The 15,189-nt window shown below is 42.0% G+C and overlaps 6 protein-coding genes across 6 annotated transcripts; 4 read left to right on the top strand and 2 right to left on the bottom strand.

Moving 5' to 3' along the window:
* Positions 1-1,395: 1,395 nt before the first annotated feature.
* Positions 1,396-1,881, top strand: VTP21DRAFT_1009 (uncharacterized protein; the record flags this gene model as incomplete). Its single annotated transcript, XM_069389387.1, has 1 exon — positions 1,396-1,881. One exon carries the CDS (start codon positions 1,396-1,398, stop codon positions 1,879-1,881), a length of 486 nt encoding a protein of 161 aa, XP_069251898.1.
* An 893-nt stretch (positions 1,882-2,774) lies between these two features.
* On the top strand, positions 2,775-5,020 carry VTP21DRAFT_1008 (uncharacterized protein; the record flags this gene model as incomplete). The annotated part of the gene is made up of 6 exons (XM_069389376.1): positions 2,775-3,369; positions 3,433-3,499; positions 3,576-3,653; positions 3,725-4,400; positions 4,483-4,501; positions 4,566-5,020. The coding sequence occupies 6 exons, from the start codon at positions 2,775-2,777 to the stop codon at positions 5,018-5,020; spliced, it is 1,890 nt and encodes a 629-aa protein (XP_069251897.1).
* A 94-nt stretch (positions 5,021-5,114) lies between these two features.
* On the bottom strand, positions 5,115-7,810 carry VTP21DRAFT_1007 (uncharacterized protein; the record flags this gene model as incomplete). The annotated part of the gene is made up of 16 exons (XM_069389365.1): positions 5,115-5,465; positions 5,530-5,553; positions 5,621-5,688; positions 5,742-5,831; positions 5,910-6,030; positions 6,096-6,203; positions 6,270-6,314; positions 6,384-6,483; positions 6,555-6,619; positions 6,693-6,843; positions 6,904-6,944; positions 7,010-7,059; positions 7,125-7,246; positions 7,323-7,384; positions 7,456-7,501; positions 7,569-7,810. 16 exons carry the CDS (start codon positions 7,808-7,810, stop codon positions 5,115-5,117), a joined length of 1,686 nt encoding a protein of 561 aa, XP_069251896.1.
* A 914-nt stretch (positions 7,811-8,724) lies between these two features.
* Positions 8,725-9,243, bottom strand: VTP21DRAFT_1006 (uncharacterized protein; the record flags this gene model as incomplete). Its single annotated transcript, XM_069389354.1, has 2 exons — positions 8,725-8,867; positions 8,928-9,243. 2 exons carry the CDS (start codon positions 9,241-9,243, stop codon positions 8,725-8,727), a joined length of 459 nt encoding a protein of 152 aa, XP_069251895.1.
* A 723-nt stretch (positions 9,244-9,966) lies between these two features.
* Positions 9,967-10,751, top strand: VTP21DRAFT_1005 (uncharacterized protein; the record flags this gene model as incomplete). Its single annotated transcript, XM_069389343.1, has 2 exons — positions 9,967-10,307; positions 10,352-10,751. The coding sequence occupies 2 exons, from the start codon at positions 9,967-9,969 to the stop codon at positions 10,749-10,751; spliced, it is 741 nt and encodes a 246-aa protein (XP_069251894.1).
* Positions 10,752-11,988: 1,237 nt separating this feature from the next.
* Positions 11,989-15,038, top strand: VTP21DRAFT_1004 (uncharacterized protein; the record flags this gene model as incomplete). Its single annotated transcript, XM_069389332.1, has 2 exons — positions 11,989-12,559; positions 12,658-15,038. The coding sequence occupies 2 exons, from the start codon at positions 11,989-11,991 to the stop codon at positions 15,036-15,038; spliced, it is 2,952 nt and encodes a 983-aa protein (XP_069251893.1).
* Positions 15,039-15,189: the final 151 nt, after the last annotated feature.

The following is a 15,189-nucleotide window of genomic DNA, read 5'->3' as shown; positions in this document are numbered from 1 at the left end:
ACTGGAGAGTAAAAAGTAAATGAAACGGCTAGAAATGCATATGGGACATATGTAAATATATATGAGAAAAAGAAGAGAGAGAAAAGGAGAGGAATGGGGGGTTATATGAGATATCAATAGCATGCAATAATAAGGGGGAACTCTGTTTCAAATAAAATTGGCCTGCGTGGGTATTGTCCTTCTTTTGATGTTGCACACAGTTAAAGAAACTCATTTTGATTATTGCACTGATCATATCATTTCCCTTGTGACTTGGCTATCCAACACTCCGCCCGCCATTTTAAATTGGAATAAATCCTTTGGGCGACTGGAATTGAGCCCGGTCAATACTTACGGCCGCCCTACCAGATTCTCAATTCCCGTCTGAATTGTGGGATTTAGACGATCCGCACATCTTTTCCCTTTTACAATCCTAATGAAGTAAATTGAGACGGATACCTCCTAACTTGCCTTACTATTCTGCTTTCATCTTCTACATATTCCAATTTTTATGCAAGACATGTGTTTGAACAAACCTTTGCAAAAAAGAAGCATTTGGACAAAGAATATAGCTAATGCAAAAATTAAATACACATCAACTGAACTATGATATATACTTTTAGTATGCTATTTCAATAGTGAGTTTAGCCATCCGGAAGTTCTAATCAAATATATTGAAATTAATCATTACGTGTGGGAAAGGTGGATATCAATCTCATTTTCCAGCTGAGAATTTCCATATAAGAAATCATTATTTGATGCTGCTTTCAGGCACAATTGTTGGAAAATCCTACGAATCCTCCATGGAGATATCAATCAGAGTGATAAGTAAATAGAGTTGGAGGAACCTGCAGCCTATTAGCGAGAACATGACACTAGTCAGCTGCTCGGAATTTGACAAATGATTCCGAGTATTAAGAAGCATTTGCAATAATTGGTCAAAAGGAAATGCTATCGTCTTTTGATAAGGTGATATTGAACAGGGGAGTGAATGTAGGATATTTAAAAAATGGGACTAGTGGTTCTTTATTATTTTTCAACCTATGCTATAATGAATATATAGGTGTAATTGTAAGAAATATCATATTGTGGGTAATGTAGGGTAATAGTAAATTTATCCAAGAATAACTACTGTACAAGGGATAAATAGCTACTAAATTAAATGCGGACGAAAAATGCTTTCTAGTTGAATTGGTCTCAATATGAGATCGTGGACAAAATTTAATTAGATAAGGAAACATAAATTTCAGATTTCTTATACCTTATGCCGATTGGGCATGGATCTTGTGACTGTCAAATAAAATGCTGACAGTCATTGAATCGCGAAAAACAATTACACATATAAAAAAGAAAAAGATTGTTCCCTTTCTTTATCCCACTTTTTTCAATCTCCAATATAACACATTTCTACACACAATGAATCTTGATTTTGAAACTGCCAAGAAAATAGCCTATAACTTGTTTGAAGCAATCGCATCCTTTGGAACCGACGATGAAGAGGCAGAGGAGACGATGGACGAAGAAGAGTTTGCTAGCGCATCGGAGGGACCCTCAGCATCATCTAGTTTGATTGCTTCAAAAGATAGCAGTGAAGAAGAAGAGAAGTGGAAAGAGCAGGAAACACTTGATGAGACTATTTTCTCTCCTCAACAAGATATATTGAAAGAAAAGGAAGAAGAGCGCAATCAGCTAAAGCAGGAAGAGACTGAAGATGAAAAATATGCTAGCGACAAATATTCAGGTGAAAGTCAGCTTTCGCTTGATGGTTGGGCGGAACTTTCGACGGTTGCAAATAAGCCAAGAGACCATGACACTGAAACCACGGACCCGCAAACTATATCTACTCCAAATACACCTCAAAGGAATTGGCATTGGTTATGGCGGAAGAGTCTGAGAGTATAGTCCCTACTATTGATTCATACCTTGTATTATCCTGTTATTCCTATCATTTATGTAAACTGTGGTTTTATTTTAGCAATTTAATCTAGCCTTTAATATTTTTACAGTTATGACCTTAACAAAATCCCTAAATATATTTTCTATTTTTCAAACAAATGATCTGAGAAATAATCGACAACTGACAAGACGATGAATTAAATAATAAACATTGACTTTCATCTGATAAACTTAGATCCTAATTTTCTTGTTCATTCTCATTGTCAGTATGGTAGAATTTTAATCTCCAAATAAAAGATAAGACTTATAGAATAATTATTAAGCTTCATTTGCAAGCGGTGGCAAATTCCATGTCAATATTGCACTTGAGCTGGGAAAGAGTGCAGATAATATTTAACTACTCTCTTTATCATTATTCCATTACTATATTCAAGTGTTATTCATTGGATAAAAATGCAATAGTATGTGTTAGGACAATGTTATATAATACGATTCAAAATACTAATTTCAAGGCTTTGCTATATCGTGGTTTCCTAAGTAGGAATAAGATATTGTGACAGATAATCAATACATGCAAGTCTTTTATATTTTATCTATTATGCGCAAATGAAATGCCTGAGCTCCCAGAAGACGATTTCAACCTTCATAAACAGAGTCAATCACAAAGCGCGTCTTCGTCTGCAAAAAATTCTTCCGTCGTCAGCAAACGCAAGATTTCTTCAACTAATATACGGGGCAGAGTTAAAAAGCCCTCCAGAAGATCTAATGATTCACAAAACTGTCTGCAGCCCACCATTCTCTCTTTTTTTTCTAACGCAAGTAGAGCTGAGAGAGATAGCACTCTATCTTCAACCCAAAACAGCCCCTTTCTCCCGCTTCCTACTTTATCACAATGTCAAATGACTTATAATGAAACGCTCTCATTCACAGAGAAAAATTCCACTTGTCTACGATCAACTGTTAATCACAATGTCGTTACACTTTCACCTTTTCCCTCAACATCGCATTCAACCCAGCAAGATCAAGGAGATTCGGGAAATAACGATGATGATTCAGATATGATGGCAAATTTATTACTTGATCTAGACAACCTGGAAAGCGGATCAGAATCGAACACTGGTGAACTGAACATCGACGCCAGATCCGACCCTGAATCTACAAAAAAAATCGTCAATAAGACTATTTTAGATAACAAACTGCGGGAACCCGATATAAATATCAGAAAATCAGCTGTATTGAACGATGAAGCCATTTGTATTTGTCCAGTATGCAACTCTTCTCTACAAGGGATGGAGGAGAAGCAGATTGATATCCATGTTAATCGCTGTTTGGATATTCAGACAGGCGAAGAAAAGCAGCTAAAAAAGACCACGGTTGGCTTCTGGAGTACGTTATTTCGAAACTCTATCGAAAGTATGGAACAGCCTGTGATGAGTTCGGCTTATAGTAGTAAAGGCAAAAAAAGAGAGTGCCCGTTCTATAAAAGAGTTCCAGGTAAATGCTGAAGATAACTATATGTTTTAGTGCTAGCCTAACAATATCGTACGTCAATTTCAGGTACCAGTTTCGTGGTTGATGCTTTCTCCTATGGTAAAATCCCTGGGGTAACCGGCTACTTTCTGAGGTAAGCATCGTTTACAGCTCTCCTCTTTTTGTCGCCTGTAATTTATATTTCCATAAAAATAATATTACATACACAGCCATTTCCACTCAGATCACTATGGAGGATTGTCGAAGGGGTGGAAGCATGGCCCCATCTATTGCTCATATGTCACTAGGTATTAAAGAAATTTTTTTTTGGAAATCAGCCATTAATAATATCATATATCATCGATATATTTTCCTACAGGAACTTGTTGATATACAAGATAGGTGTTAATCCTAGTTTTATTCATCCTCTTCCTCTAGATCAAGTGTGCAAGATCGAAGATGTAAATGTGGTCTTAATCGATGCAAACCATTGTCCTGGTTCTTGCATGATACTTTTTTCTTACGAAACCAAGGATAATCGAGTTGCACGACATCTTCATACTGGCGATTTCCGCGCATGTCCACGACAGATACTTCATCCTTCCCTGGTTCAGCCTCTCAATCCTCCTTTGGACACTCTATTCTTGGATACTACCTATTTAAACCCGCGCTATATATTTCCAGCTCAAGAGGTGATTGTGCGTGCCGTGATCGAATTAGTGCATTCCACGATTAATAGTAATAAGATTGGAGGTGAACCGGAAAACAATGCTCTTACATCCTGGATTAAGAAAGGGAAGATAGAAAAAGAGCATCAGAATACTGAATTCGACTCAAGTAGGTGCAAATTACTAATAGTAGTTGGCACTTATCTCATCGGAAAGGAGAAAATGTTTCTCGGTGTCGCTAAAGCCCTCAATAGCAAAATATATGTAACAACCTCGAAACGTCATATACTTGAATGCTTGGACAATCCGGAACTTAACTCAATGCTAACGCAAGACCCACGCGAAGCATGTGTTCATGTAATGAAACTTGAAGCTATTCGTATGGAGGTAAGTGATTAAGCTTGTATTTATTGCTAAATTTTGTACTGCTTCACAAACTACAATTAGTTTACTAATTTGTGCTATAAAGAATTTGACTGAATATATAGGTGATCATTGCTCTCATCAACGGCTATGCTTAATAAAACAGCGATACTTACATATGTCCTATAGAATCTCTCAAACCGCGGTTTACGTCTGTAATAGGAGTTCGTCCGACTGGCTGGGCCTTCCGACCTCCATCGAATCAGCCAATTCCTTCGATCCAAGAGGAATCCGGTAGTCTTAGTAGTATATTGACCCGACCTTCTCCTCTGGCGTCTTTTTCCAATACCCCTTTAACTACATCCTCAACCCCCTTCGACAATATAACGAATATCTATTCTTTAAAAATTTCCAATCTTTCTCGGAGCCCAAGCGGATATCAGATTGGTATCGTATCAGTTCCCTATTCTGAGCATTCAAGTTTCCGAGAGCTTGCTGCTTTTATTGCTGCCATCGATGCTCATCGTATTGTTCCCACTGTGAACGTAAGCAACCATGCGACTATGCGTGCTTGGTTTGAGCGCTGGAGAAAAGAAAAGCAAAGTGGGATTCGAGCAACTTATACAAGTTTGGATCATTGGTGAATGCATATAATATTGGATAGAGATTTCCAAATCTTGTATTATATAAAGATAATATTTAAAGCACTGATTCAAGTGTTTTCAAAAAAAAATTTTTTTAATCTTCAGTTAAACTTCCATCCAAGCTTGCAAATGGACCTTTTTCTCCCACAACTGAACTTTGGATAATGCTCTGAGGGAGAGCAGATAGTTCAGCTCGATTGGTTGTTATCTTTCCTGGAGATGTAGAGGGAGTATGGTTCTCAACAAGTTCAGAACTAGTCAATGGCACTTCCGGCTGAAAACTCTTCCTTTCATCCCTCTCATCTAACCCTGGAACCTTTGGAGACTCGTAGAGAGTGCTAAAATCGGTATCCTGCTGCGAGGTTTCAGATCGCTGGAATTCACGACTCAAATTTTGTAAAAATTCCGCGGGAAGGCTACTCTGTTTATCCCGTAAATTCGAAAACTGTGAAAAATTTAAATAGAGGATGAGAACAGAGTATATGTGAAAGTAATATAAAGAAAACTACGTCTTTCCGTGTCCAAGGGTGTTCCTATTAAAAAATTGGGCAATAGTATCGAGACATGAGGTATTCTCTAAAATTTATAAGAAAAACATACCAATGCTCCCTCGACTGTAATCCTCTTATTTGGATCAACTGTCAGCAATTTTCTAACCAAATCTTTGGCTGAAACAAAAATTAAGTAAAATTTAGCTTAACAAAAAAAAAGCATCTTCTACCATCTTCGCTTATATCATCCCAGTAAGGTGAAGGCATATCATATAACCCTTGTCGGATCTGCATTTGCAATGGAGGTGGTGCTAGCTCCTCTATATAATTAAGAGAATTAATGTTACTTATTACATCATAAATATTCACTTCTTTATATGGGAAAAGCAAGTACAAACCACTAAATGGGGGAAAGCCGCATAGACATATGTAAAGAATTACCCCCAGACTCCACATGTCAACTTGCTTATGATATTGGCGCTTGTGTGTAGATGCAAGCACTTCGGGAGCAACATAATTCTATAGATATTAAAGAGAAATAATCAAATAATATGCTAATAGCATAGGAAAATAAAGAAACTAACTGGTGTCCCGCACAAAGTCCCAAGAAAAGATTGCTCGCTTACTATCTTGGCAAGTCCAAAATCGCTCACTTGTATCTTAAGACGATCTCTATCGGCAAATAATACATTCTTTGAAAAATTTTAATGATAATGTATAATAACACATTCTTATCAAGAAAAATTTCAATATTATACCTCTGGTTTTAAATCACGATGAGCTATATCTCTATCGTGTAAATACTATTATTCCAATACGTAAGTATTAAAAAAATTTTATGAGTTGGCTCCAATATCAATTGAAATATCTACCTTGATAGCACAAAATAACTGAAAAAATATTTGCTGGGCCTCAATTTCTGATAGTTTCTGTTTCTCAATAACATAGTCAAAGAGCTCTCCACCATTGGCACTATTTAATAAAATATTATTATAACCTCCTATTTTGTACGGGTAAATTTGTGATATTATTGTTATACTTACAGCTCAAGAACAATATAGAGGTATTTATCTTCGTCAAACACGCCAAATATGCGAATTATGCAAGGCTAAATAAAATATGAGGTAAATTCAAATTTAAGTATAACTGGTAAATATATATTATAATAATATTATTATTACGTGATTAATACTCATGAGAATGCTGATCTCTTGCTGTAGTGCTAGGCGAGCTTTCGCTTTTGCCCAAAATCTTGCTTTTTCAATAATCTTGACTGCATAGCTCTCACCGGTCTTGCGATGTTTAGCAAGTCGGACGGTAGCGAAGTTGCCTCTAGTTTTTCACATGAACTAATAAATCAACGTTGCAAGTAAAAATATATAGGGCACTTACTCGCCCAACTTGTGTAATAATTCGTATTGAGCTGCAAAGGTCTATTAAAGAAAAGATGATGCAAAAATAAGATTGTTGGTCGTTGTGCAATAATTCTTATATTTACGCTCTCATCTTTATCGTGAACGGTTTGAGGAGGAAATTGAAATAGGAAGGCTTATCAAGTAAATATTGAGTGAGTTGTATTTACAGCTTGTAAATTGTATGAAGTTTAAACATACTTCGAGTCTCGACATTTTCGTCGCCTCTCTTCCTCTCCGCAAGCCTAATTTTGTCACCAGATTGTAACCGATGCCTATTGTTTTTTCCCAGTCTAATTCCATTGATATAGGTACCATTGGAGCTTAATAAAAAGAAAATAAAAACTCAAATTAACGAAAATTTCATCTTTCATCGTCAAAAATAAACATTTGTCAAACCTTAAATCTTCAATTAACACATATTCACTGCCTTCGTCCAAAAGTGTTGGTTTCCGACTCTCCTTTAACAAATGACAGCAATCAATTAGTAAAGGATGAGTCGGAAAATAGACAATTGAATTAAAAGATCTACCTTATAGATAAGACAATGACGATTGCTAACCTCACTTTTATTTATTCTATACAGTTGAATTAGCCAAATTAAAAAAATTTCATACATATAAATACAATAACAACTCTTATTACCTGATATCACACTCTCGATGACGACCAATCAGATAACTCTCGCTGTCTCCCTTCAAACCCAAATACACAGTTTCGTAACCTGGTAGTTGAGATCGAAGAATTCCCCAGCAATTGGGAGGGACTTCTTCTTTTATCTCATTTTTTAATGTGGAAGTGTTATTTTCAGAGCGCTGATGTTTGGAATCTGGGGTAGAGCGTGTGGGGGAGATGGTCCGAATGCGTTTCCGTTGAGGGGTAGACATTGTACTCGAATTATCGATGAATCGTGTCTCTTTTTTCGAATTTAGAGACGTAACGATTTCATTCAGCTGAGAATAAATTCTCGATTTTACTCTGAAATCCAGGAAAGAAAAAGTGAGCGTGTACGATATCGAACAACGTTAATAGAGATACATTTTTACTAATTTGTAAAAATCTTGTATGAGAATATACTAGGTCCTAACTTGTACTAAAGTTATCTTATGTAAAACACAAATGGCCATGTTGTTTAGGAAGAACCAGATTTTTATGTTGGATTCAATAGAGTAAATCTGACACTTTAGAGTAAACAAGAGTATGTATGTTCCATTACTGTATATTTATATTCGCTCGAGGCTATTTCGAGTTTCCACCTACAGCAGAAACATGATTGCTTGAGATCTCGCCTTTTCAATCAATGGTTCAAAACTCAAAAGTTCACTAGGCATTTGTTTGCAAATGGCATATTGTAACATACAAGATCATATTAGGCTTCTTGATATTTCATTAAGATTTAATTATTACATTATTCTAGAAAGAGAGCTTGTCTTAGATTAACATTAATCCCAATATACCATTTGGCTATTTAATTAGAGATAACTAGGATAAATTTACCAGTACACATTTTAGTGTTCATGCTTTTGATAGATATGTCTCCAATCAGTAAATACTGCCTGTATATATTATATGTGCTTAAAATATTTTTGTCTCTTGCAATTGTATTCAACGCATATTTGGCTATAGAAGAAACGGATACTAAGGTAGAAATTTTGTTATGTATCTATTAAGAGTAGTAGAATATTCTTGGCTAACATTGAAATTAGAAATTGGTTAAAGCTTGTCTACTTGAGATTCCCATCGCGAGTAAGAAATGTTAAAGGATTGTACATGTAATATTTAAACGAAAAAAAGTCTATTTTCATCCTTCAATGCGTTTCTCTTTACAGAGGTCTAGCAATCGCCTCAATCCTAATATCCATCGACCGTCAGTAGCAAAATCAGGGCCCACCATAAGTTGTGTTACAACATCGTTTGCTTTGGTATAGTCTCCAGATTTGATGGCTGCAAAGTACAAAAAACTTGTTAATACAAATAAATTTGTGGTAGAGAAAAATTAGTGACCTTTTGAAAATTCAGACAGAGATGTCGTCAATTCTGGTTTCAATTCCCCCTTTTCAATTGATGTAAACAAGAGTGATAAGCGCTTCTCTGTATCATCTAGTATCCGTGTCTGTATCTTGTTCTCTCTAAGTGAATTAAGCGAGGATTTCAGAATCTCAAGCACAAAGTTTCCGTCTTCTTGTATCTCTTTGTTATTAATGGAAGCATTCTTCTGGAATATAACGTGCGGTGGATCATTCCAATGTGATTCAAAATGTGCACCACGTGGAGCAAGTGGTTTTTGAACAAGCGGTTTTTTCGTATCAGCGGTGGCCATTAAAATTATTGCTGGTAGAATCTAGATTTTAAAATAAAAAACCCTTGAAGGAACTAGCTATGGATTTAAAAGAATGGAAAATTGTTCTGAAATTTTCTTGAGACTAATAGGAGCAAAGAGATAAGACTCCTGATATGAATCAATCAACTAAAAGAAATTTTTGATTGGCCACAGTTTATATTATAATATACCCTTAAATTTCACACCTGGGCAAGTTGAAGACATTACCAACAATATTACAAGTAACCTTAAATTTCATTGATAGTTAGTTACTGAGATAAACCCAATACGTACCAATCCGTAATTTCATATTTCTATATATTTTAATAAATGGGCAAATACAGCCCTGAAATGTTATGATTATCAACCAATCGCACATGGAAAATATTTGATAATATCAATATTTTCCATGTGTAAGCTCTCTCGCCAGGCCTGGCTCAGATCAGCTCGGTTCCCCCTTCATTCAAGGCCTTTAGCGTTAAACCTTTGCCGCTCCTCCTCTCCCTCCCCCCATTGGCCTGCAGGGTTCGGATCAGCGACGCGCACTCAAGAACCACATCTACCAGCGAGCCTACCGCGAACGCCGCTCCAACTACGTCAAGGATCTTGGAGCAACGCCTCCAACTTTACGAAAAGGGCTAGAGCCAGCGCCTCCTCGACTGGCAGCTGTTTGCTCGCTGACTGCACGATGAAAATAAGCAGCTCCGCGCTCTCGTCAAACAAATGGACCACGAATGGGAGAGCCAGGTGGGCGAGCCGTTCTCCATTGCTATTCCTGCTTTCTTAAAGGAAAAGCCAATGGCGCCGCCGCCGGTTCTTGTCGAGAATGAATTGCAGCCTGGATTGGACAGGAATAAGCTCGTCAATTCTTCGTCCCCACAGGCTGCACCATTTCCAATGGAAATGTCGAGAAGCGCCACGCTTTCTCTGCCCATGACTCCTAACAATTCCAATGGTCAACGAACTAGCGCAGAAACAGGCATCCATCATGGAGCCTGTCCAGGGGTCGCAAAATATCCCGCCTCTCGCAGCCATCGAGGCACGCCGCGCCCCATCCTCCAACTGTTGCAATAAACTCTCGGAGCTCTCGCCCTGGCCCATCCCCCAGGTTCCCCGGAAATGCGGCCCACCCCAATCTGCTCCTCCCCCCCCCCCCCCAAACGCTTGCAGCATTGGCGCCTGCACGCCTCCCGCTGTCACTCGCCGTCTGCCCAACTTTAGGACCCTCGTATGCGGTTGCCCGCCAGATCGTGTCTAGAGAATGCGAACCACCGCCCCATCCTAACCTCATATCAGCTCCCGGGTCAATGATCCCTGCGCCCAGCCTCACTATCTTTTCCTTCTCGTCCCCCCCCCTCCTCCTCCTTTTCTCCCTCTTGCTCGTCCCCTCCGACTGCAACGGGTCTGACGCGAACAAGCGTGTCTCCATTGAAAGATTTGCCCACGGGGAAAACAGAAGAGAGGTTTTCGGATCGCGATGCCGAGCAAGAGGCTTGCTCAAAGTTTAGGTTTGAAGGTGGGGGTTTTTTTTGGAGGGGAGGCCTCTTTTTGTCAGGTTGAAACCCAGGCAGATTCCAAGCGGAGGTTGCGACGGGGACGAGGATTGAGAATTGAGACAGATGGCGGGATCTATAAAGTTGAATGAACGGGTGCCTTTTTTCAAGCACTCTCCATCCAGACTCAGCGAAAGAAATCAAGGGGGCTTTGTGCGTGTTTACCACATGCCGAGGAAAGCGTTTGCCTCCGCATAGAATACCAAGCCACGCTCATGCTTGCCAGCTCGTGTAGTGGGTCTTTGCTCCAACGACTTCAGCCATTTCGGCTACTCGGAAAACCAGTGGGTTTCCGGAAGGTTAGCCATTCGGCAGCGCTTGAGGCTCTGTGATACAATGAACCAAATGCAGGAGATGGTACGAATGGAAGGGGTCATTGGAAGGGCGGCCAGGTCTACATAGATATGAGCATTTTGGAAAGGAATTGTGATAAGCCTTGGCAGAGAATCATCTCGGAGAGGAGCGAGATGCGAGTGATGTTTATTCGGCTATTAAATTTTCATAGCCATGAGAGGAGCTGCTCTCCTATGTCGACACTATCGCGCAACCTTGGATTACTCCGAATCCCCTTAACCAAAAAAGTCAAATCAATGGAAAATGACCATATTTGGGCTATTAATAACAAAATTTCAAAAATTTTCTTCGCCGGTCATCATGGTAAGCCCAGTCTTTTTACACTGAGAACATTCTAAACAAAGATTGCGACTGGGTATTGCGCCGAGATTAAATTAGCAGTTTGAGAAAAGACTAAAATAAGAGAAGATGGAAAGGAAGAGACTTGGATGAGTGGAAGGACAACCTTCGCGAGCGTGACCGGGCATCTCGCCGATATTCGCGAGCTTCGAGTCTCGAAAGAGGCGGAAGCAGTGTCTGAGTTCGACCATTTCATCAAAGTTTCTTTGGAAATTATCAATATGACTTATTCCCCAAGATGGAAATCTTGGATGATCTAGCAGTGGGCTAATAGGGGAGATTTGTCCAGGGGGACTAGCCTTTCCTCATTTTCCGGTTATTGTATCTTTGTGTTCTATTTCGGAACTCTGTGCAATCCAACCATATTGCGGGTTTTGATGTTTTGAATTTTTTTGTCATATATATATAAAGGTATGGATTTGGGCGGGGGAAAGGTCTTGTCTTCAGCCTTTCTTTTTTTATTTTTCCTAACTCTCCTCTTTTATAAACCCTTAAGAAAATGTCCCGCGATGCAGAGGACAGCCGTGATTGGCACACTCTGTCAGTTGACGAGGTCGCCACCACTCTTCACACATCGCTTAGCGAGGGGCTCTCCTCGGCTGAGGTGTCCGCTCGCCTAGCTAAATATGGCGCCAACGAGTTGAGCTCAAATGAAGGCCCTACTTGGGTCAAGGTGTTGCTCCGCCAGCTCCTGGATGTCATGAATTGGCTCTTCATTGCGATCGGTGTCGCTTGCTACGTCATCATGGATTTTGCAGCCGGATCCGTCCTCATCTTCATCGCCCTCCTCAATCTCGCCCTCACTTTCTCTCAGGAATATGCCGCCGAGCAAACCCTCGCCGCCCTCCGAAATCTATCGTCCCCAGTGGCCGACGTCGTGCGGGATGGCAAAGAGCAGACCGTGGCCAGCCGGGACATCGTCCCCGGAGATATCCTTCTAGTCAAGGAGGGTGACTCCGTGGCTGCAGACGCGCGACTCCTCTACATCTCCAACCTTGAACTTGACGAGGCACTGCTGACGGGCGAATCTATACCCGTCCAGAAACAATTGATCACGCTGAAACAAAAAGGTATGTGCCAAGCCTATTATACATGCAGTTAAGGGGGGGGGGGGGAGGAGGGTAAGGGAGCAGAGCATGTGCTAACTCTGAATACTGCCCTATGTCAGACGAGCCTCTTGGAGATCGCGTCAATATGGTCTACAGCTCTTCCATTGTTGCCAAGGGCCGCGGCAGAGCGATCGTGACCGCCACCGGCATGCATACGGAAATTGGCAAAGTTGCGACTAAACTCAGCGAGACCAGCGACAATGACCGCACACGTATTCAAAAAAGCCTCAACAAAATGTACATCGTCTTGCTCATCGCGTCGCTGCTCTTTCTCTTCATCGTGTTCGCCTCCGTCAAGTTCAGCACCAGCTATGACGTGACCATGTACGCCCTATCTGCGGCGTTGTCCGTGCTTCCGGGTGGGTTGACCACCGTGCTGACCGTTACCCTCGTGGTCGGGGGTCAGAAGATGACGAAGCAAAAGGCCATCGTCCGTAAGTTAAAAGTCTTGGAAACGCTCGGTTCCGTCACCCACATCTTCTCCGACAAAACGGGGACCCTCACTCTCGCAAAAATGGTGGTGACCCGATTCTGGACCCCCAAAGGGGGCTACTTCTACGCGACCCCGAATGGCCTCGCTCCGGAGGGCGACATCTATCGCACGCATGATCTCTCGGACAAGGTAGTCGACTCATCCAACGGCGAGTTAGTCGATAAGGTAGCCATATCACCCGATCTCGAGCAAATGGTTCTCTGCGCAGCGCTCTGTAACATGTCAAGCATTCATCGAAGGGATTCGAGTAGTGGGAGCGACATGGCAGAGGAGAAAGACGATAAAGTGTCCTCGAGTACGAGTTCAGACGATTGGATCTCCAATGGTGCGCCTACCGAGGTCGCCCTTCAAGTGTTTGCTCACAAGTTTAACATGGGAAAACCCGAGCTGACAAAGAGGGGCTGGGAGCTCTTGGTTGAGTACCAATTCGACTCAACCATCAAGCGCATGTCGACCCTCTACCTAGACCGGTCGAACAGCCGGCTAATGCTGTTTACAAAGGGGGCAACGGAACGCATTTTGCCGCTCTGCACCAACTTGGACGAGGAGGCGAAGCTGGATGTATTCGATACGGTCGAGAAGCTGGCTTCCAAAGGACTGCGTGTCATGGCCATGGCATGTCGCAAGGTGGATCTGCCTGTGAACGAGGTACACGATCACCTAAAGAAGCTGTCTCGGGATGACATGGAATATGGTCTCGAATTCCTTGGCCTCACCGGCATCTATGATCCCCCCCGCCCCGAATCCCGCCCGGCCATCGAGGAGGCGCATCGTGCCGGCATCTCGGTCCACATGTTGACGGGGGATCACGAAACCACAGCCGTGGCCATCGCCAAGGAGATCAACATCCTTAACGAGAGAACAATGTCGGCTGAGCAAATCAGAAGACTTGTTATGACTGGGGCGCAATTCGACGCCATGTCGAACGAGGACATTGACAGGCTAGAGCGACTCCCGCTCGTCATTGCGCGCTGCTCGCCCGAAACCAAAGTCAAGATGATCCAGGCATCCGCGCGCCGCCACAACATTTCTGCCATGACGGGCGACGGAGTCAACGACTCTCCTTCTCTCCGTATTGCCGATGTGGGCATCGCCATGGGTAAAAACGGCAGCGACGTTGCGAAACAAGCCTCTGATATCATTCTGAGCGACGACAACTTTGCGACGATCTTACGGGCCATCGCCGAGGGCCGCCGAATTTATCAGAACATCCAGAGATTTCTTCTCTACTACTGGATCTGCTTGGCTACTATCGCCGCGATGGTGCTTCTAGGACTGGCAGCGCGCGACCCGGAAAACAAGGTCATTGCCCCATTGTCCACCCTGCAGATGGTTTACCTATACATTGCCATCACCCCGCCCGCCGGTGCCCTCAGTGTCCAACCCGCCTCTAAGACTGTCATGCAGGAGCCACCACGGCCCCCCACTGAAAGCCTCTTCAATCGCGAAATATTGCTTGATACCCTGGTCTATACATTCGGCATGACATTCCTCAGCGCCATTGCCTACTTTGTTCCACTCTACGCCGTCGGTCACGGAGTGGCTGGTGTCGACTGCGACGCTGTCTATGAACAAGGCCCCTGCGACTCGATCTACCGCGCACGTAGTTCATTGCTCGTCACCCTTTTGTTTGGATTGCTCATTATCATGATCCACTGCCGGAGTTACCGTCAAATGGAGTGGGACTTGGCAGGCATTTCTAAAACGCTGCGATCGCGCGTGGTGATTGGCACGTTCTGTTTCGACGTGGTCTCTATCCTCGTTCTCTTGTATGTACCCGAGGTGGCCATTAAAGGCTTCCATATGCTAAGTATCTCCTGGGAATGGGGGATGGCCCTTGGCCTTGACATCTTCTTTATTGCGTTTGGTGAATTCTACAAATTCATTAAACGCAAGACCCTGAAGCCTCTCGAAAACCGGCCGGGCCCCGATTTTGCAGCGGTATAGCCACAAGCGCCAGCTTCGTTTATTGATAGACTGTGTTATAGTGTATACTTATGCATATTAGCATGCGTGCTTTTCTATTTCTTATTCTACTGTTTGCGAGTGAATCAACTGAAGCCAGGTGTAGACGCAGAGTGCTAGACAACGGGGAACC

This window comes from Calcarisporiella thermophila (assembly GCF_041956535.1).
Source record: "Calcarisporiella thermophila strain CBS 279.70 unplaced genomic scaffold VTP21scaffold_10, whole genome shotgun sequence".
Taxonomy (NCBI): Eukaryota; Fungi; Calcarisporiellomycota; class Calcarisporiellomycetes; order Calcarisporiellales; family Calcarisporiellaceae; genus Calcarisporiella; species Calcarisporiella thermophila.
Note: the sequence above shows the minus strand (reverse complement) of the source record. Positions and strands in the feature narration are given on the sequence as shown.